This window comes from Melospiza georgiana, chromosome 2 (assembly GCF_028018845.1).
Source record: "Melospiza georgiana isolate bMelGeo1 chromosome 2, bMelGeo1.pri, whole genome shotgun sequence".
Taxonomy (NCBI): Eukaryota; Metazoa; Chordata; class Aves; order Passeriformes; family Passerellidae; genus Melospiza; species Melospiza georgiana.
Genome location: NC_080431.1, coordinates 30,876,430 through 30,899,739, shown reverse-complemented (window position 1 = coordinate 30,899,739; position 23,310 = coordinate 30,876,430). Strand labels below are relative to the sequence as shown.

General features: G+C 39.5%; 1 protein-coding gene across 1 annotated transcript in view; it reads left to right on the top strand.

The window, feature by feature from the left end:
- Positions 1–23,310, top strand: part of PCCA (propionyl-CoA carboxylase subunit alpha) — a 270,748-nt gene that overhangs the window by 233,692 nt on the left and 13,746 nt on the right. The window contains exon 22 of the mRNA XM_058044919.1: positions 20,985–21,125. Within this exon, the coding sequence (XP_057900902.1) occupies positions 20,985–21,125 (141 nt within the window). The remainder of the gene's footprint in view (positions 1–20,984; positions 21,126–23,310) is intronic.

Genomic DNA, 23,310 nt, shown 5'->3' with positions numbered 1-23,310 from the left:
GACTTTGGCAGGGGAGGAGGGGTCTCGGTATTATTTTGGGTGATGAGCAAAGGCAACAGGTCAGATCATGTAAAAATAGAAGTTGCTAAGAAAGGCGTCCAAAGTAGGTTCATCACTTTCATCTGCCCCTGTCACACACTTTTTTTTGAGCATTGTTAAACTCTCATAGAGTACAAGATATATTTGATCTGCTCTCGGTGTCATGATTGGCTATAACAAAACCCATTCTTATTTGAAGTTTTTTTTGACATGTTTTGTATCCATTTCAGTATTTCTGTATTGTTTTATTTCTGCGAAATGTTGTACTTCGTGTTTTTGTTTCATCAAGTAAAGAAATGACTCAAGGTTTAAAGGAAAAGGCTTGGATGTTTCTCTAATAATAATAATAATCATAATCATCTTAGGCTTTCTAGTTCTGGGCATATGAACTAAGCTTCTGTTTTCTTCCATTGTTTTTAATTCTGAGTTGTTTTAAATCATTTGAGGGAGTACTAGTATGTTGCTGTCATTGTTCTAAAGACTCATGGGGATGAGGCACTTGCCCAGGGATGTTTCAGAGCCATGTTCTCTGGCCCAGATTTCAGTGTCTTCCCTATGAAATATCCTGTATTTCCAGCCATGACAACTCCAAGCCAATGAAACAAGAAATACTCTCCTCATGTGTTTTTTGTGAGGAAGAAGTTTTTGTCACAAAGGATTGATGGGGTAAGGAGGAGAACTCTGAATGCAAGGACAAACAAATTCTCCAGGAACAAGATACCATAATCACCTGTAAGAAGAGCTTCAGACAGGCAAACCACAGCTTTTCTCCAAAACCAAATATGTAGGGTGTAACACTGAGCTGTCTCAAAGTCTGTTTTTCTGTTCAGTAATGTGTGACCTACAGTAACATCCTTAGTTACTCTCTCTGGAGGAAAGTTGGTGTTATGAAATAATCCACACACAGAAAATAGAAGTGATTCTGAGGATATTTTAGAATTTCACCTCTGATTCTTTTGGGTCTTTGTTATTGTCTGTCATCATCTGATGACTGTGAAATAATTAGTCATCAGAACATGTTGAGTAAATGTAATTGCTTCAAATCAGCCCTTGTTCAACTTACAGCTAATGAATAACTATTACAGACTAATCAGTGCTATAATGGTAATTAGTAAAGCAGGTAAAATAGCTGGAAATTAAAATGATTAAACTTGCCTTTTTGGTAATCCATGTTGATCAGTGAGTAAATGATGAATCAGAAATCATATAGAGTTCACTTGTGTATTTATGTCACTTGGACAAATCCTCTGCACTTCAGACAGTAGTTTGAAGGGAGAGGATGTGCACTGTGGTGGTGTCCAGAGCTGCCAAAAAGTTCAAGGATTGTGCCTTGTATCACCAGGGCCCTTTCACCCCCGTTCTCCTTCACCACCCGTGTATGAGCTCATATTCTACCCAGTTCCTGTCCCACTCCTGCAGGCTCTTCCTTACTCAAAAGCTAAGTTGAAGTTTTTGGTGTGTGCCTTGTGGATGAACCCTTATCTGCTGCCTCCACAGTCCTGGGTCCTTTCCACATCTCCAGGTCTAGAAATGGCTTCATCTAGACAAACTGCCTGTAGAAAAGTAAGAAGCTCTTTGTCTTAAGCAAACTCAGCTGCCATGGAGGGAAGACATGAACCTCCTTCCCAGCCGTCCATCAGCATATGGATGCCTCATTTTTATATTTTTACAGAAGGGCCTTTTGTGAATGTTTTTCCCATTATCCCACCATGAAAAAAATGTATACCTGTGCTTTCTTTTCAGGTAGAGTGTAGTTCTATTTTTCTGTCCTGTGATATTTTGCTACTGCTTCCTGGCTAAGGGACGGCATTTTTCAGAACTGAAAAAAAGAACAGTCTTATTTTGCCCTGTGGTTTTCTAGAGCAACATGCAGAAGCCAGATGGGATACCTTAAAGCATCCCAAATAGCAATGACACTTGAACTTCACCCCTAAAGCTGAGATGTTACAGAAAGTTTCTCTTCAAGTCTGGAATTTACTGGGAGCATTACTGGCAGAATTTCTTTTTACTGTGTGATGTACTATCTAATACCTTAACTGAATAACAACACTTCCTTTAGAATGCTTTTCAAATGTCTGAGAACAAGAGAAAGCCTTGTTTTTTTCCATGTTTCATGTTGCTGATTATTATAAACTCCCTTCCACTTAACCCCTTCCTGCTCAATACATTCTTTCCTGTGCAAGAGGAACACTCACAGCTGTAAGATAAAAGGTTTTACAACCTTGAAACAGAAATAGATTCTTACATTTACTTATGTAAATATATAAATTTAATTTGTACATACACACTGTGGACTTCTATTCTTATGTTATAAATAATGTTGTTTATTCAGATTGAATTTAGGTAAAAAGGAAATAGTTTAATGTAGAAATGAGTGAATCAGATGATGTTTCCACTTTCTGTGTTCAGGTGATATGGTTTTGCATGTGATAAAGAAGCTTAATTAGTTTCCCTCCCCGCCCGCCCCCCCCCCCCCCCAATCTGTAACTTTGTTGATGTGAATGTTAAATAAATTAGTGAAATTATGAAGCCAAGTAATAGCTAATATTTCAAATATAAAAGTCAAACTTTGAGAAGATGAGGCTGGGAGGAATGGAAACAAAAAGAAAAACCAGCAAAGATAAAATATTCTTTGGTGGTGGTTGTTGACTCCTAGACTAAATTGCCTTACTGCCCCCACTGTCAAACCTTCAGTTTTGTGGACTCCAGCAGTTGCAGTGGCTCTCTGCATTTTACATATGCTATATTGCGTATTGTTTGTCATTATGGGCACCAGAGAGTGCATTATGGGCATTTATCTTCTGCTTGTGGTTTAATATTACACAGGAAACAATATGAAGCATATATTGTTAATTGCAGTTCAGTTTTATATTTATTCTGTCAAGCTAGATACAGCATTTCTGTTCTGTTTTTGTGAGAATTGTGGGAGATTATGTTTGTCATAAGGATGTTTTTATGAAACACAGGTAAAAGGGAGGAAGTATGGATTGCACACACTGGCTTGCTGTATTTTTTGCAAGCAAATAGCAAAAAAATGATAGATGTAATATATGAGCAGGTTGTTTTTTTTTAAGGAAAAGAACTACTCTAGATTTTCAGGAATTCACTGTTTTTTTCAAGGAAGGCAACTTAAGTTTTAGAACATATGTGTAAAAAAGCTGTAAAGTTGTAGTTGATTTCTGAAAGATGTGAGCATTAAAGATTGTTTATATTTTGAATCACTATTCTCTTTCTCTCTCTCACCATAAATATATATATAAATGTTCCAGTGTTATTGTAAGCATTCTGATTTTGTTTTCCTGGCTCTTACACAAAGAATATCTGAATATTAAATCAGTAGTAAAGCATGTGCTGAAGTGTGCTGTGGAACTAAGCTTTTCTTCAATGTACTTGCTAGAATTTTCTATAAGCAACGCAGGGTTGCTCAGTATGTATAAAGGTTGAGGAAGTGGCTAGAAAGAAGTGATGCCTTGGTAGCTGGGAAAATGACTGCTGCATCATGACTTCAGAGTGGTGCAGACCAGGCTCGGTTACTCTAGGAAAAATGGGGACTGCCTTAAAAAGATTACAAGCTGAAGGATTGTGGGAGTTCAAAGCTATGGTCTGTAAGGGAGAAGGAGCAACCAGAAGGGCAGCTCCCACTGAAAGGGGAGCTTATCCCACCCTTATCTCTAATGTCTTCTAAAATCTTCTTTCCTCACATTTTACTTTAAGTAGCTGTAAACAAAATGACTTTGCCAAAGTCTCTATTTTTACTTGATTTTGAAGTTAACAGAATTGTTTTGTCACTCTCATTGAAATTAGCTTTGTTTTCAATGTATGTAATACAACTTAAAATTAATCTTAGCTTATATTAACTGATATTACATTCATACAGTCTTTTATAATTGAAAAATGCTGTCTTTGGATGCCCTCCCTAGAACTAAACATTTCTTTCTTACTCTGTTTTGAACAAAACAAATTGAAATTTTTGCAGTGTGCCCTTCAAAATACAGAGTTGTCTTTCACATGATACTCATATGATGCTCAAGAGTTCAAACATAAATATTTTTCAAGAAATGCTGAGAATCTTTAACATTTCTTTCTTGAAGTTTCCTTTTTTTGCTGTTGGCTACCTCATGTGGCATAACCTTAGATCCTCAGTGGTGTTGCCTGGTAATTTTTCAGATTGTTACTGTACTGGTGCTGCCTGTTAAATCCAGATTCTCCTTATATGAAACCTAAAAGAAGCAGAAAAAGACAAGACTCAGCTTTCACTTCAGTTACAATTCAGTCACACACCAGAAAACTCACATTTCTGGGTATTGATTGTGTTCATTTACCACAGCAAAGTGCATTCATTGATAACTACCTGCTGCTATTGAATCAATTGTATGTGAAACACAGGGCATTATTGTCAGGTAGGGTAAATAATATTGATTCTATTTTAAAATGAATACAGCATAGGAGAAATTAATTTGATTCTATGAAATCATTAAATTATACTCTATCAAATATATAAACAGTGAAGATCATGTAATATGATATCATGAGGCAAGTTACAGCTGCAAGTTTTAGCAAGCTTTCCCTCCATAACTGCAGCAGAGACATTTTAGTTTTGTTTTGTATTAAAGAGAAAAGAGAAATCCAATGCCTGTAATCGATCTTGAGGTAGGATCCCAACTGGTACCAAGTCCTCTGACACTCCTTAAGTGGAACTACAGACTTAACTGACTGCAGTAAACCTTGGTGATGCTGTAGGTCAGCAGACTTTGAAGCTTCAATATCATTGTGACTATGGACTCTGCAGTCAAAAGTCCTTATCTTCCAAAATTAGCAAATAATCAGAAAGGGGAGAAGGGAGTTGTGTTGATTAATCGTATTTGAAGCCATTGGTTCCATGAAAGAATAGCAAGGAAGGACAACAAGCTGAACTACCACAAACATGAGTCAACCATGAAGATGGCTATGGATTGCTCTTGCATCTATTCCCTTATAATGACAATGAACTGTCTTACAGGAAACTGTTAAACAGCAGCAGCTAAAGCACTGAAACTGTGAAAAACAGAACCCATTTTTGGATTACACGTGACCATACAAGTGAGACTTAGTAACTGAATCATGTACCTCAAACGTTGTTTTCATTATCTGCACTGTGATCTTGAAGTCTTCATATATGAGCAAATAAGTTACTGATTATCACATACCATATGAGGAGAGCAGGAGACACTGAGAATTCTGCCTTGTCTCCTTTCAGATATTTAGTAACAAAAAACTTACAACCAGGCTGTAGCTGGTTGAACAGGCATTCCATGTTTGGAAACAGCAGTAAGTCAAAAGAGCTGGAGGAATAAAATAAGTTGTCTGTAAATGAAAAAGGGGCAGAGGATGTGAGGCATGTGACTGTAGTTGGTGGATACAATTTCATCATGAATGAAATTTGTCTGTAGAAAGTAATCCATAGAGACATGAAGGTAGATAGATAATTGTCACTAATCAGTGTTACAGAAATCAATCAAAAAAAAGTGTGATACACTTCTTTGACAACAGTGTCTTGGTATCATGTATACAGATGTCTTTAAGCATCAGGCTTAAAGGTTCAGAGCAGTTCAAGTGCCCATTTTGCCACCTTCAGCAAAATTCAAGTACAGTTTGTGTGTCTGAGTCCAAGAAAGTGATCCAGGAGGTTTAGGATACAGTAACCTTCTGAGTGTCCTCAGGACACCTAAAATGGGTTTCACAGCTGTCTGACTAAAGGTACCTGTGTCTTCTCAGCAGCCCTGCTCTGCAGAACTGGATATCAAATCACTTCTCCTCCCCGTGCTGCTGAAACAAAGTACCTGAGTGCAGCACAAGTCTCCTGGGAGAACAGTCTTTGGAAAACATCTAGCATGGGTGGGCAGAATTGAGTTCAACCCAAAGCCCAGCAGCTGTGGCTACACTGATAAAAATTCATAGCAGTAAAAGGTAGAGGTGGTCACTTTTTGCAGCTCCCCCTGCTGCTGAGAGCACTTGCCTACAAGACTGGGGGTGGGAGTTCTGTGCTATTCTGTCTAATGTGACAGAATTAAAATTTGCTCCATGCTTGCAATATGTTGTAATTGCCAAGCCTTAGAGAGATAGAGGGAGAAACCCTGTGCTTGAGGCATTGTATGGGGAATGCAAATTTTGATCCCTATTTTCAGAACCATTTCCCCACGTCAGACCGGGTAACTGGGCAGATTGCAGCTATTTCTCCTCTTCCCAGCTGAGTTCCTTAGCCTTTAAGGCACATAACTAGTTTTGTTCTTCCCCTGTCCTGTTTTTCCACTCAAGTATGCATAACTGCCTGCCTTACACAGCAGCAGTGGTCTTCTTTGAGCACCTTGTAGTCAAATTTGTAAATATTTTAATTATTGAGTCCATTTTGAAGTATAGAGTGCTGAGCTGCTTGACTGCCCTTTCACCACTCTGCTTGGTGTGTTTTAGTTTTCATCTGCTGATGAAAGCACCCCTTTATTAGCCAGACCACTATTGCATTGTCAGCCAAATTTCAGCCATGTTGGATATAGTTAAAATTTAAAGAAAAGAAAAATTTTTGCAATGTGTCTCACTTAAAAAATTTATTAGTGAATAATGTTAGAAGAGTGATCTGTTAAACTTTGATCTTATCTCACTTTGAAATGTCCTCAATTCTATTTCTTTGCAGATTTGACAGACAAACTGGAAGCTTTAAAACTTCCAGATAACCTGCATGTTTCTTCCTAAAATTATACTGAGTAGTGAGAGTATTGTGATGGATAAAACCAGTGCTAATTATTTCTAGTCCTAAAACCCTTTCCTTTTCTTCATCCTCACATTACTCTACACAGCAATACTCAGGAATTTCTCTTTCTCAGCAGCATTCTTTGTTGTTCTGAGTTCCTTTTCCTGTTCCCAGACTAGGTTTATATAATTATTGATACACAGACTCGCTCCTGTTGCTATTTATGCCAAGTGTGATGAACTGGTATATTGAAAATAGATATCTAACTATGGCTGTGTTACCCTACCTATATTATTGCCACTAAAATTCTTTCCAGTTTTTACCTTGTGGTTAGTGGATCATTTCTAGTCTTCTCCCAGAGTAGAGAAATTCACTAATTAGCAACAGACTTAAGGAGTTCAAATGCCTTGTAAATAGTGCTTTTGTGGTGTTTTTTGTTTGTTTGTTTTTTTAACAAAGAACAGCAGAAAAAAAAACACAACAAAATTTTCTAGTGATTGAAATAAGTGCACTGCTAGTTGCATTTCACCTTTTAAACCAGCTGAGTATTAGCCTGGTGACTCTGGAAAACACCTTTTGGATCTAAACCAGTGGTAGCTCCAAGTGTCTGAGCAATCATTCTGTTGGATTGCACTCAGAAAAATGCTGGTATGAGGAATAAATATAGTTTAGATACATAATAAGACAGAATGTGTAGAATTGGGGCACCATGGTCTGGTGGGAGGAATCTCTGCCCATGGCAGGGGGCCAGACCTAGAAGATCTTTAAAGACTCTTTTAAACCAAACCATTCTCTGATTCTATGAAAATAAATCTCTAAAAGAAATCCTACAATGGCAATTGCAAATATAAAAATAAATTGCAAATATAAATCAATTTTAAAAATAGATTGCTTAGTGAAGTGGAGAACCAATAAAATATTTATTCAAAGTCCGTTATCTTTGAGTTTGATTTGCATTTCAGGAAATTTTCCTAGCTTTCTTTCTGACTGTTTTCATTAGGAGGATAGTCAGAGAGTTTCACATGTTGTGTAAATAATTGTGTCAGTAACAGAGATGAAATATGCAGATCAGTATGTCTGTGAATGCTTCACAAAGACTCAGTTTAATTAAAAAATTAAACATTGAGTCACTTTAACCAAGAATTTAATAATATTGCTGTGAGGACAGAGGTTAAATCAATTAGGAAGTAGTGGCCAAAGCTCACATAATAATAACTTTGGTGGGAGCAGCTATGAGTTATTAACTGAGGTACTCTAGTCTGATGGTAGTTTGGGTGATTGCCTTTTACTGTCCTGCCAAGCATATTTGACAGGATGACAGAATCCTTAGGGCTGGATGGGACCTCTGGAGATCGTTTGATCCAACCCCTCACCAAGTCAGGGTCACACGTGGCAGGTGACACAGGGATGTGTCCAGGGGGGTTTGCAATGTCTCCAAAGAGGGACACTCCACACCCCCCTGGGCAGCCTGTCCCAGTGCTCTGCCACCCTCAGTGGGGAGTTCTCCATGTCAGGGTATTGCATACAGCATCATTCATCACTTCATCCCAAGTCCACTGGATAATGTTGCTGTTCACTGATAAATGAGTCCCAGGACTCACTTCTTACAGGAGTGTTAAAGGTTTGGGCTAAGACAGCTCAGTCATAAGTTGTTTAATCATAGAATCATATAATAGTTTGGGTTGGAAGGAACCTTAAACAGCATCTCATTCCAACCCTCCTGCTGTGGGCAGGGACACTTTCCACTAGACCACATTGCTCAATGTCCTGTCTAACCTGGCCTGGAACAGTGCCAGGATGGGGCATCTGCAGCCTTTCTGAGCAGCCCGTTCCAGTGTCCCACCAACCTCACAGTAAAGAATTTCTTCTTAATATCTTATTTAAATTTACCCTCTTTCAGTTTAAAGGCATCAATCCCCCTTTCTCATGTCACTAGAGGCCCTTGTAAAAGATCCCTCTCCAACTCTCTCGTAGTCCTGTTTATGTAGTGGAAGGCTGCTCAGAGGTAGACGTGGCACCTAGAGCAGAACTGGACCCTGTTCTCCTGACTTTTGTGGCATATTTGGACCTGAAGAAGGAAGTGTATTATGCGGTACTGAGGAGGTACAGCAGCAAAGCTCCAAATGTGTATTTTGAATGAGGAAGGAAGATAGAATACAAGTACCTTCACTGCTGAGTGACACATGATCAAGGATTTGTATTGCCAGATTGGATTTAGATGTTTCAATTTTGCTTAAGTGTCCTACTTTAGGTATGTAAATCTTTTTGAACCTAGCCCTAGATAGTAACAAATGTTGTCATGGAAGGTTTGAATTACAAAAGCACTAGTCTGTGACACAAAAGAGCATTTTAAGTCCTACATGAATAGTTCTGCCAGTAATCACAGATGCAATAGCATGTATTTCTAAGTGATAAAGGTTAGAGAATGTGCATCTATTGCTAATGTATGCATCCTTCCTAAGGCCATGAAACAATCATTGGAAATTTAATGGTAACAGGTATCACACCAGTGCTGTGCTATGGCTGAGACTTTCATGATGATTTATTATCCAGTATAATTTTAAAACCATAACTAAACCCTGTTTTATTGCCTATAATAAAATGTGTAGATTTTAGGTGGAATTTCATAGTCTTACTGTCACTCTTATTTTATTGCCTCTGAAATAAAAATGTTATTTCTTTAAACTGGGGAATGAAAAAGTAGAGCACAATTAAGTGGTTTTTCAGCAGCCCCCTCCTGAAGAAGACAGTAAGAATGAGAGATTACTTTTTCAAACAACTTTTTTCCAGGCAGATATGTTCTTATTTATGTGCAATGTAGTAATTCACTTAGTTCTTACTGAATTCAAAGTTCTGACTGAAGTATCTTGGGTGATACCATGAACTGAGTGAAATTAGTGGGACTACTGACAAAAGTAAATCCAGAACAAGATCACATCCAGGATTTAAAGCCTCTGTATCTCTAACCTGGCCGGTAATGGTACTAAACCCCCTAAATCAGTAGTCAGGCTGTGTAATTGCCATGGTGTGAGAAGAGAGTGTCTGTCAGGAAGACATATGGAAGAGATTATCACACCTTTTATGTAAAGCATCACCATCTTGGATGACCTGAGTTCTCACACATGTACTCCTTTCTCACAGCTTCCCCCCATGACCATCTAGACTCCTGCTTGGAATTTTGAGTTTGCAACAGCCTTACAAAGGTATCTAGACTTGCCCAGGGGGCTTCATATTTAAACTTTCCCAAGTCTGTATTTCAATCCAGAGAGGATTAAAATATACTGAATCAAATGTCTGTAAAAAGGCCCTGGCCTCCTACACGTATTTTTCTCCAGTTGTAGATGTCATTGTGCTACCTGCTGTACAAAACAGAACAGAAAGATGCTGTGGCTTACCAAGTAGTATTTGGAAGTGTTCCAAGGCAAATTAACAGACCAAGCTCTAACCAGTGCTTGCCCAACCATTAGAAAACTTAGTAAGCTGTGAAAGAATGCAGTTTGCTCTGCAGTTTTCTCCCTATGAAATGCACAGACTAAAACCATTTTTGCAGTCAGTGGGAATTAAGGTCTATCTAAATGTTCTCTGTGGTTGTAGGTATCCTCATAATGAATGAAAGACCTCTCTCTGCTCTGCTTTTCCCTCCATTTAAGTGAGTGCCAAAAGTAGCACTGAGCTTGAAGGGAAGAGGAGTCAAACATTTATTATATCCTGGCCACCCAGAGGGGGAAAAACATTGGTGCCTACTTGACCTTTCCGTAAATGAATTTTACTCAATAGGTTTTTTTAGGGATTTTTTTTTTCCTAGTGAGGATATGTTATGTCCTAAATCAGATAGATAGTACTTTTCAAAAAGTACTTTCATACTAAACTTACTGAATAGCTTACAAATTTGTAGGTAACCAAAAGGAATCAGGGTGCAAAGTAGTAAATATCCTACAGGTTTTGGTTTGCTATGTAATTGGTGCTTCAGTTTTACACATCTTTGGCTTTTCCCTTTTTATAAGTAATTACCTTGGTTTCTAGTCAAACCAGACTCTACAGGTTGCTTTTGTGAGCCTTGAGCCATTTATTATCAATGGACTTGCTTTTATTGTTGTGAAATCCCTTACTCAAAGCAAGTTACTGTGTCAGGACATACAACTAAGTTTGTAGTCACCTGTGGCCAGTGCAGCTCATGGCAGCCATTATTAGCTGGGAACATCTGTGTAACTCCTCAGACAGTGAACTCCAGGACAGCTGAACCAAACTTCTCTCTGAAATATTTCAAGATGTAGTTGTAGGTGATGATATTGCCTCTACAGCTGCTTTCCATGGGTAAGAACAGGAGCAGGGCAAGTGGCTACTTCTGAGGCAGCATGTTTTCATTTTCACAATACTGAGCCTTTCCAGCCATGCTGGCTGTGGTACAGCTGAAATCTCACAGCAAGCAAATAGTATAGTTCCATGCAGGGAACTGTGATAGGTACAGTTACATGGAGGTTCAGACTATCAGCACACTTAATCTTGCCTGCTACCACTGGCTCAGCCCCTCACCTTTTCCTGCATGCATCCTGTAACAGTGGGCACTTAAGTGGTTTGCTTGGTTTTTTGTTTGTTTGCTTTGGAGGGATTTAGGCTTTGTTTGTTTGTTTATTGAGTTTTTTAGGGGGTGTATTTTTCTAAAAAATGAAACCAAAACTCCATCTTGTTTTGCAGCTGTCTGGGTGTTCTCTGCTACACAATGCAGAACCAAATGTATGGTTCTTGTCAGTGGTTACAATTTTCTTGTCATATAAAATAAACAGGCCAAATGTTCTTGCCCATTTAAATACTTGTAGAAATAAAAGTTATTTTAAAATTAATACATGTTAAAAACCTCAGTATTATATAATAAGGCTAGTCATGTTTAACCAAACTGTCTGCAAGATATATTTTTTCTTACTCTAGATCATATTCTGTGTTTAAGGGGTATGATTTTGTAAACACTTAAGATGTGATCTGCCTTATACTAAGAAGAAGTCCTGATGGCTGCTGTTGGCCTGGTTATGTGTGAAAAGTTAGGCAAAAGCCTGCAGGACTGGGAGACACATTTCAGAGAACAAGTAGTTGCTTTTTCTTGTGCAGATATTTTCATGCTTTTTTCCAACAGATTTTATCAGAGAAATGGAAATTATTACAATAGGACCTTCTGGTGTTTTGAGAAAAAAAGCAAGTCAGTAATAATGTAACCAAGCCATTTTCACAAAGTTGCAAGTGCTTTGGCCGAAACCCCTTTCTAATCAACCTGCAGGTGAGTTGAGGCAGTGTGTGTTTTACCCATGTTCCACATGTGGTACTCATGGCAGTTCTCCCTGGCTTTGTCATTAAATAGCAGATTTAAAGTAAATGTTTGAAGTATAAGTTGACTGTATTTGAAGCATAAGGGTGATGAAAGTGATGCATTATGTCACTGTAGCACATTGACATTATCAATTATGTGTTATTAAACAGCTTAGCTAACTGAATGATTTACCTTGTGTTTAACTGCCTCTTTCAATTAAAAGTAGCAAATGCTGTAGAACTGGGGCACAGTCACAGAAACCATATATTTTCTCCTGTTAACACCAGCACTGCTGACATGCAAGTGATGGGAGTGTTGGCATTTTGCTGCAGGCTCTAATGGGCTAGTTTAAATGGCCTAAAAAAAGTGATTAATGATTAGGAACAGGAGTGTTACACAGCTTCACAGCTCTTTTCCTCAATGCATTTCCATTTGCGTCAACCAGCTGCACACTTGGGAGGTGTTATTTCAAAGTAGTCAACACAGGGGCATTTTTCTGCTACCATTTGTTTCTATTTCTTAGGTCCCTTTGCTTGTGCAGGTATAGCTAGTGTTTCCTTAAAGCTGTAAGCTTTAGTGATAAAGGAGGATATCCTCAGATTAGTATGGCTGGTGACCAATATCTAAAACTGTGGAACTCTATTGTCAAAATATTTTTACCATCACTCTGCTTCCTCCTGTTTGGTTTATTGTGTTGGAAATAATCTAAAGGTTCCTCTTGGAGTAACTGAAGCACTTCATCAACCAGTACATTATTCCCTTCTGCTATTCACTTGATTTTTGCAAGCAGTAATTTGTACATTAGTCCTGCTTGTTTGTAATGGGTAACTGTCCACCCCTAAGCCTCCCTTTATATACATGGATACACATCTACACATATATCTGTTATGTGTATTTCTTTGGGATCTGAGATCAATAGATGCTGCTGCAACACTCCCACCCCAAGTAATAATTAACACTTTAACCCCTCTTGCCCCAAGTAATAATTAGGTGCCATGAGTCAAAAAAACAAGTAGTTCCAAAAGAAAATTAAAAACAAGGTTGGAAAATCTAGCATCTCACTCTTTTTAATGAACCTTAGGAGAGTGAGGCATCTAGCAGACATAATGCATTCTCTTTGCTCTTTCAAGCTAAGGCAATATCAAACACTGGAGTAGAGGGGATTGAACACTCAAGGGTAAGATATCTTGTACTTTTTGGAAGTTTATTTCACTGTACTGAGATCTTAGAACTTGTGGCTGAAAGTCAGCACTTGCTCTCAGGTTGTTGCAAGAGAGGGAAATACATTTTCTTAGAGCAGGACATTTGTGTAGTATTTTAGTTGCTAGCATTTTTTTAGTGATCAAAGTATGAAGCTAAGTCTTAGCTCTGTACAAGTTCAACTAAGTTTTCTGAACAAGAAACTTTAAAAAAAGTTCATACAATAATTTGGAAGGCAGAGGGGGAAGGGGGGGGGTTTAGGTTTAGAGTGTAGTGGCATTGACTGCAGCACATATACTGGAGCCACTCTTTTGCAGAATAGGAATGATGCCAAAGAGATTTGCAGTGTCTGTGGAGGAATAAGCAGTGGCTCAAAGATGAGAGTTGGCTTGTCCTTGAATATTGTGTTCAAGGTAGTATTGTAGCTCATGTTCCTTTTTTAATGCAGTTTTTAGGAAACTAAGGCTGAGGCAGGCATGCTAAGACTCCATGTGTGTGTTTGTTCTCTGGCTTTGCTGTACCTTTGACTCAGCTGATGGACTTCAGCCAAGCATATCAGAGAAGGAAGAATCCAAAAATCATTATGGTCCAACTTGTTTCTTGAATAAAATGTGTCCAGGTGGAGGAGGAAGCTGTAACTCTGTGTGGTGGGGAGTGTGGTCAGAGGCTTTGGTTAAAGTTGAGGTTTTTAAGATGAGAGAATGCAGACTGGGAAGTGCAGCTGGGAGTACCCCCAGGGCTGTAATGGTGTTTTAAGTGGCAAAAAACTACAAACCTCATCTGAGAAAAAGCAGGCCTTGATAGTCCTGGTGCTGACACAGCTACTTGTTACATCTGAGAGATTCTCCTCTTGTTTGTGAAGTACATAGAGGGGAGTTTAGATGAGTTTTCTTGTCTGCATATGCACGGGCCAGAATATGAATAAGTTTTACTACAGGTGTGAAAAGCTGCTTCCCTTCTTCCTCGTTATCCTTATTAGGACATTTAGCTTATCAGTAGCCACTTGAATGTCTTGGTTGGTTTGTTTATTTCTTTATTTAATCAATTATATTTTATTTTTTCACGGACATTTTCTGTTTGCAGAGCCTGCCTTTCTAGTCCTTGGTTGGGCCAGGGGAACATCTGCTTTACATAGTTAGCAAGTGTTGCTTATTAACTCAGGCTCCCCAAATTCGGGCAGTGTGGTGCCTGTTCCCAGGCCAGGCTCAGCCTGCTGCTTGTCCTTTGGAAGCACGTGTTGGAAGTTCATTACACACATTTATTCTTCAGTTTTCTGCTTGGCTTGGATTCGCTCCTAAGATTGTGTACTGAGATGATGATGTAAACTATATAATATTTTTTTTCCTTAGGCACCCGCGCAGCGCTTTTCCCCTGTAGTTCATAGTAGTACTGCTTGTGGGCAGGTTTCAAAGGAATCTCATCTCCATATGGTTTTACCCGATAATCCTTTATCCACCATCTTCAGCTCTCATTCCGTTGCTTTCTTGCCTGTGGCTACGTTTCTATCTCTGCATCAATTAGCACAGTGATTTATACAACAAGCAAGCAGTTTAGAGGTAATGGTACACAATTAACATCTCATTCCACCATAAAGGGTATGCTAAATACCCCAGTCACTGCTTTCTCTGCCTGGAATTGAAATAAGTGTTTGTCCTAATTCATATGCTATCTGATGTGAAGTGGGCCCGCTTTGTACGGCACTACACCATTAATCTAATTATAGATAGCTGCAAATGAAGTGCTGTCTGAGCACAGAGACTGAAGAAAATAGCGCTTTTGTCATTTAGCATGACTCTGTGAAGCAAGATCGCACTTTACACGGCAGCACGGCAAAATGGGAATCTGAATAATATCGCTGCCTGTTGCATCTTTTCTAATTACAACAGCATTGTAAACACAACTGGGCGCTGATACAAATAGAGCTGTAGATACGCTGTCATGTGGGTTGTAGGAGAAAATCCTTAGTGTGCTGTTGTATTAAATGATGCATCCTGATTGACAGCTACCTTGAGACTGCGCTGATGGAGTTGTCAAAGCATTGTGCGACCGCGCTGCTCCGGCGGCGGCAGCTGCGGCTCCCGGCCGGGCGGGAGGGCATCGCCGGCTCCCCGTCCGTCTGCCTGCCTGTCTGTCTGTCCGTCCGCTCCCGGCCCGGCCGCCCTCCGCTCTGCCCGCCCGGCCTCCGAATGCAGCGGAGGGAAGCTGCTTTTTGCATGGCTTTAACCCTTGGTAGGTTTCTCTCGAGTGTTAATTATGTATCACACAAGGAATGGAAAGTGGGAAGTGCGGTTGAATTGCGAGTCTAATTAAGTTTCTGCTGCTGGAGTGTGTACTACGTGGTGGTGAGGCTCCTCTCGGTTTTCTTCCCTTTTGCTGCTGCTAGAGGCTCGTGTTTTTTGTGATTGTTTTGGTATTTTTATTATTGCTATTTTTTTCATTCGCTGTCTCTGTAGCAGTTTGAGTGTTTGCTCCTCCATCAGACTAAAAGTGCTGTTATTTTGTGCAGGTGGTAATGCCAATCCTCACCACCACCCTGTGGAAACAAATTAGCTCTAGAACCCAGAGCTCGGGGGGAAAAATGTGATTTGCAAAATGTCCTTTATCTCCTAGTTCAGTAAGGAGTCCTTGACTCTGAAAGAAGGTGGTGTCTGACATTGTCGAGTAATATGGAATAAATAATTTTCCTGCTTAGATGCTGTGGTGGAAATGTAAGCAAGGGTATGGTCATGATGTTGATGTGTACAATGGTTAATAAAAAAGGCAGCGTGCTCATTGTGTTTGGAACTGGAACATTGCTAGGGATTGCTTCCCCTGAATACAGAATAATGTATTCAAGTGAACTGATGACATCAAACCACAGGTGACAACAGTGAAGTGACTTGAGGCAGGACGTGGATTAGGAATGCTGAAGGGAAATTATGTGACCACAGTTAATACATTTCACTGGTTCCAAACCCCAGACTGTGAGGCTAGTGAAAATAATGAAGACACAGAGCAGACAATTTCTCTATTGAAATCTGAGCTACGTAAGATTTTCACCCTTCTGACCACAGGAATGACAGACTTTTGAAAAACATGGTTGAACATTTAGGTAAAGTATGATGAAAATCCACATCTGGTCAGCAGTCCAAACACTAACGTAAGTAACATATGGGTAGTGATTACTCTATAAAATCTCCAATGGAGTTTGAACATTTACGGCGTCTGGGGACATGAGTTTCAGGTGTACAGGGAAGATCATATTTAATAAACTAATGTGAGGTGTAACAGAGTGAATTTTGAACATTTTAGTGAATGTATGCCTAATATTCTGATGTATATGATAAGGGAACCATATCTGTGCAAACTACAGAACTTGTTTTAAGCACAGATTGGGCAATATGTGCCCTGGCCATCTTTTTTGTAGCAGTCTATTTGCCTACTGACTTTGGGGATCTGTAGGGAATGTGCTGACAAAGAACAATCCACAAAACCCAAGGTATAATTTTCACTGTGCTTGGTTTCTTCTCCCCTGCCCCCACCCTGTATTGCTATTACTTCACCTTTTTGTGTTCTTATTTTTGTCATGGAGATTTGGTTGTAAGAGGTACTTTTGTGTTTTACATAAACATCCAATTTAGTGAGAGATGTCAGACAGGATGCCGTTACCCTTAGAAAACTATTAAGTAACATCACTTTTCCCTACTATAATTTTTGTCAACTGACTGTGGACTCCAGTGGTCTGGTGGAAAAGAAACACCTGTTTTGTGCCATCAAAAGCTGTATGGCTCCTTTTGGTACTGCTTTATTGACTTTACTTTGGCTGGCAGAACTGGGCTTTGAAACCCTGTGGAGTGGAGCAGTGGCTGGTGACAAGTACTCATCAGCAGAGATCTGATGGCTAGCAGATTTCCCTGCTCTCAGAGTCCACCTGCAATCTATTTATGACTTCAACAAATGTTTCTTCTGGTTTAGGCCAGTGGAAACCTCCTGGTCTCTATTTATAACTCAAACTTAACAACCTTCCCCAATTTACGCCCCCGTCTTTCTCCCATCTCCTCCTTCTCCTCCTGAGCGTAAAGGAAGAAAATCAGAACCTCATCCGTACTTGGTTAGCAGCATATCAAAACTTCTGCTTCCTATGTTCAGCATTGTTCTCGCTAAATCAAAGGCATAGCAGCAGCATTCGTCATGTAATGAAAATATGTGGTATTTTCTTAATTGTCTTTGTTGTGGCACCACTGGTGGACATTGTTTGGCATGGCCTTCCAGAGAGTCCTGTGGCTCTCACTGAGCTGCACCTTGGTTGGGTGAACAGCACCCTGCACCCCATTCCACAGCTCCTCTCCAGGGATAAGGAGCAGCATCACAAAGGGATATTTATGCAGGTATTTAGTGGGGTCCAGCCAGCAGCAGAAATACATCAAAGGTAATCTTAGAGAAGGAACCTTTCTTTGCACTATGTCTTTTTATATTCTGAAAGGTCATTTGTGAACCAACTGTACCAAAAAAGGCCTTTCCCCAGAAGTTTACTGTTGTTATTTTTTACTTTTTGATTATAGTAACTTGCTTATCCCCCAAACAGACTAAAGAACAATAAACAAATACAAAAGGAAAAGGAACAGCTCATCAATAACAAAGATCTGGGTTTTAAAGCTTTGAGAGTACTGACTCTTACATCTCACTCCAAGCAAAGCAGGAGTCCTGCAGAGAAAGGAATCTAAAAGATATGAAAATTATAAAGATAGTAAAAACAATGTTTGGTAGGGATATTTTAGCTTGGTGTGGAGAACTGAGCTTTAAAGTGCAGCATACTGAGGAATGTGTTTTTCCCCCACTGCTGAATGTTGTGAAGTGCATAGGGAATTCTGTGTTTCAACCCCTGTGAAATACTGTAACCTAGATGAATGCAGAAGGTCTGGCTTTCTCTTCAAGTTCAAATTTTGAAATTGGGCAGCTCAGGAGTGTTAATGTATCTTAAAAAAACTAAATGGTATCTAAACCTAATCCTTTGAAATCATACCAAAATAGTCTCTTGCAAGAGACAACAATACAGTCCACAAATATAACTTATTTCTGCATTCTTCCTTTTTTTTATTTCTTTTATTAAAAAAAATATTTTCAAACTCTTGAGTACAAAGAAGACACCAACCATGGATACTGAAACTGTGCAATTTGTTGTAATTATATTCCCCCCCATAGATTTAATGAAGGACTTTTAAGTACAATTTATCTTTGATAAATAGTCCCTCTACACAGAATGTTTATTAGATTGACAGCAGAATACACTCTGCAAGCTTTTTTTCCTTGCCACTTATGACTCAGATGAATTTTAATAGGAGTAAAAAGCTTTTATTTGCACAGTAATTTCACTTAAGGATCATATCCTTCAGAAACTGGCAGACACTTGTATGTCTTGATTGCAAAACAGACACTCAAGAGTAAAGAAACATGCATAAGATGTTATTATTTGACTTGTCACACTGCTGCAATTCTATTTGCAGCTTATGTCACCAATTCTCCCATGGGCATCGCCCGCCGTGTCCCTGCATGCGGAGCGTGTGTCCGTGTGTGCTCACACATGTGCACCTGGGAAAGGGGCTGGATCAGCCTGGAAAAGGGCTGTGATCAGCCTGGAAAAGGGCTGTGATCAGCCTGGAAAAGGGCTGTGGTCAGCCTGGGAAAGGGGCTGGATCAGCTTGGAAAAGGGCTGTGATCAGCCTGGAAAAGGAGCTGTGGTCAGCCTGGGAAAGGGGCTGTGGTCAGCCTGGAAAAGGGCTGTGATCAGCCTGGAAAAGGGCTGTGATCAGCCTGGAAAAGGGGCTGTGATCAGCCTGGAAAAGGGCTGTGATCAGCCTGGAAAAGGGCTGTGATCAGCCTGGAAAAGGGCTGTGATCAGCCTGGAAAAGGGGCTGGATCAGCCTGGAAAAGGGGCTGGATCAGCCTGGAAAAGGGCTGTGGTCAGCCTGGAAAAGGGCTGTGATCAGCCTGGAAAAGGGCTGTGATCAGCCTGGAAAAGGGGCTGGATCAGCCTGGAAAAGGGCTGTGGTCAGCCTGGACGCGGTGTCTCGAGCAGGGAGAGGGCTGGCTGTGCTTTGGGCTGGGAATCCTGAGTGGCACAGCCTCAATGGCCATGGTGATGCCTGCGGGAGGCTTGGGGTTAAAGCTGCTTTCTGCGTGCAAAATGGTGCTGGTTTCTCTGTGCCATGGCAATTGTGACCGAGGCACATGGCTGGGAATGGTCCTCAAATTGTGGGGTGCTACTTCCAGCTCCACGGAGCATCGCTGTGGTGTTTTACTACCCTTACTGGGCTGTGGTGGCAGGATCGGTTCATGTAACTGTTTGCCTGTGTTTCCAGGTAAAAGTGAGTATTTCTGAGTGACTGGCTACACTGTTCATCTCACAAAATGTTGTGTGCCCACACACCATTTATGGAGGATGATAATCCTCTGTTACGTTGTTTTAACTCGGCTTTGAAAGCTGCATTTTAAAGATGTCACTGCAGAGTTAATCACCTTTTGCATGTATTTCTAAATGCCTTGTTCTGTTTCCTACAGAAGCAGAAGGTAGAGTCCCCCTTTACCTTCACCAGAAGGATATCGGATTTTTTCTGTCCATGTAAAAATGAAAAGTAAAGACATTTTATTGTTAATAAAACAATAGCTAATTGTTTTGGAGGAAAACATACTGTTCCAAGCGAGGTGTTGAACTTTACATCAGCAAAATACGCATTTGAATTGTAAATGCCGTCCGTCGGATGCTTATTATTAAAACCTTTGTTTAAATTATTGATGAAGTGCGGTGCTGGCCTTCGCTCGGAGTGCCCTGGCGAGGCGCGAGTGTCGCACAGAGACCTGCTGCCATCTACTGGCTCCGTGCGCTCCCTCCGGTGCCGTCCGTCCGTCTATCTGTCTGTCTGAGGGCAGGGAGCTCGCCAAGTAATGGCAAGGTTTTAAACACTAAAAGCTCTGGGGCCGAAATCACTTTAGGCAATATTTATTTGCCTTCCGAAGGGTTTCGTTTAAAGGGATGCTCTCACCTGAGGGTCATCATATTCCCCTCTGGTTTTAATCCATATAAAACCTACTAGAGAAAAGAATACTTTCTCCAGATATGTAATAGCTGCTGAATGGGTTTTATTGCAGATAAAGCATATTCAATACAACAGGGTTTGATTGTTCTGCTTATGCATGAAAAATCAGAATTGAAATGGAATTACTAGGCTTTAATTGCAAAATCTGAGCAAATTACTAACTTCAAACATTAAATACATGGTAAATGTTTAAAAGGTAAACATAATGTTTAAGATCAGTCATGGCATTGACAGTCTGTTAGACTTTCCAAAAGGTCAATTTCCAATTCATCACCGCACTGCAAAAGAATCCCTCGATATTCCTTATCCACCAAAGATAATGTGCAGCAAGCATTAAGGCATTTTTGTTTTTAAATTTGAATCTCCCCTCTTTACCCCCAATTTTAAAATGAGTCTGACATCTCCTTACTGTACTTGATTCTTTGGTTTTATGTGCACTTTGCTGCAGACTGGGGTTGCATATTTTTCTTTCTACATCCTGAAAATGAAACTCTATTTGAATAAAGATTTCAAACAGTGTTTTTAGACACTCCCGTGAAGAACAGCTAACAGATGTATTACATAAAAACATGCCATAAAATAATGCAGGCTATTGACTGGAATTCACCAAGGTACAGTTTTCTAAACCAGTCCTCTTCCTATTCTTTAGTACAAATTGCAAATCCTGACGAAGGTTGCTGCGGAGCTGAGCAAGTACATGCCAGAGAAAGCAGCAGAGGACACCTCCAGCATTTTGAGATCTCCCATGCCTGGAACAGTGGTGGCAGTTTCTGTCAAGCCTGGAGACATGGTAAGAAATATGATCTATATATCTGCGTTTTCATTATATATGCCACAGAAATTTCACCTTGGTGCAACTGAAACTACAGGTCACAAGGTTTGGTGTGGGGTTTTTTGTTGTCTTGGTTTTGTTTCTTTTTTTTTTTGTAATCACCTGTAGAATAAGGTGTGCTGAAGGATGTGTGCTGTTTTTAGTTTGAGTTTTAAAAACTAAGAAGGAAAATAATTTCAAATTAAACCGGCTTTAAAAGAAAAAAATTCAGCCTGGTACAAGTTCACAGCAGAAACTCAAAGAGATAGCTTGGTTTTGTATCCCAAATACCTTTTGATACCTTGAGGGGCAGGACAGGTACAAGGAAGAAAATGGTAAGTAAATTCACATAAGTGTGTCTGTCTGTCTGTCTGTCTATCTATCTATCTATCTATCTATCTATCTATCTATCTATCTATCTATCATCTATATATAAAAGCTGTTAATGCTAGCAGGAGGAAATTGTTGATTTTCTGCCCTGAAGTAATGAAAATATTACTTGAAAAAAAGGGGACATGGGATAGATATTTAACTTTACCTTTTTTTTATTTTCTTTTTTTTTTTTTTTTTTTTTTTTTAAGAAGTTCTGTGTTATCATTTCGCAAAACACATGAGTTGGGAATTCTATTCTGGGAATTTCCAGGCTCATGTGGTAATCTTCTTGTCTTGGAGAAGGAATGAACTTTCCATACAGAAGGGTAAGGGATTGTGCTGTTGCTGGTCTGGGATTTCCAGTCCTCCTTACTCAAATTGAGTTGGAAACAAATTTTTGTTTTAAAGTTGTGTTTAAACACTGACTTGAACTCAGCTTTATATGAAATTCTACCACATTGTATCATATGTTATTTCTAAGGTTGAGGCCCTTATGTCTCATAACCACTGAAAACCAGGTAATGAGAGCAAACACAGAACTATTTGAATCAGGTTGTGCATATTAATTTTAAAGTACTGTCATCAGTAAATGATGCCATAAACATGTATGTAGCACTTAGATACAAACAGAAGCTTCAGTCACAGGGCTCATAATTTATGGCAATGAAACCTAGATTTTCTTGAAAGATGATTCAAAAATGGGATCAAGATCTGAAATACAAAATCAGGATTGCACTTATTACATGACAGTCATCGATCATGCTGGCAAAGTGCTATATTTGCTTACATTTTACTATGATACCACCTTTGGTTTTAAAATATATGGTTGTTTCTGTCTATACAGTGAAAACAGACTCATCATGTTAATATAAAAGATCTGTAGGTGCCAATGTTTGTAATGAAATAAAGACATTTCAGAGGAGAAAGATCTAAGCTGGTAAGAAATTAGAAATTCTTTTAGCTTCTACACTTAGCTTTCTTGTCTATGGTCTATACATGCATGCACACAGTTTAGATATGTTAAAACAAAAGAGCAGTATTCAATTAAAAATATTCTTTGTGTCATGACATGGACAGAGGCATCTGCTTTGTCAAGGTGCAAACAAGTGGCTGAATGAGAACGATCGTAAGCAAATACTTTTTGTAAAGAATTAAGGAAAACATTTTTAAGTCAAGGATTTTAAGACTTTAAACTTTTTTGTTTGATATTTATTTTTGAGAAGTTAATTCTAAATGTTTCCAGCCTTCTTGCCCTGAAGAATACTACTTCTTGTTGTCTTGAAAGAATATAATCAGTGGAGAAAGAGGCCAGAGCCTAAGGGATTTTGAGTAAATAAATAAATGAACCTCCCTCCACAAATCTACAAGTGGTGCTGTGCATCAGAGCACAAGTTGTTAAATAATGTGTGTGAGATTTCTTTTTTCCCTTCTCCTCTCCTGCAGCTTTTTGCTGGAGGCACTGAGTGGCAGAGCATTTGAACAGCATAATCTATGTTCTGCTGACCTGAGCTTGTCATTGCTAATTGTGTGGCTTTAATTGCAAAAAACACATTTGCGTTCTTGAAAAGGGTTTAGCTTAAATCCTTCCTTTTCAGGACTAGTGTCAAAACGTTAGAAAAAAAGCGAGGCAGCCAGCGAATGAGGGTAACATCAGCTCTCGGCTCTGAATAAGCACTGGGATGGTGGGATTCAGATTACTCTTCCTGGCTGTCTGTCACAAACCAGCTCACCCACTACAGCTGCTGAAGGCATGATGGGCAGGGAGCTGTAGCTCCTTGATAAATACAGCTCT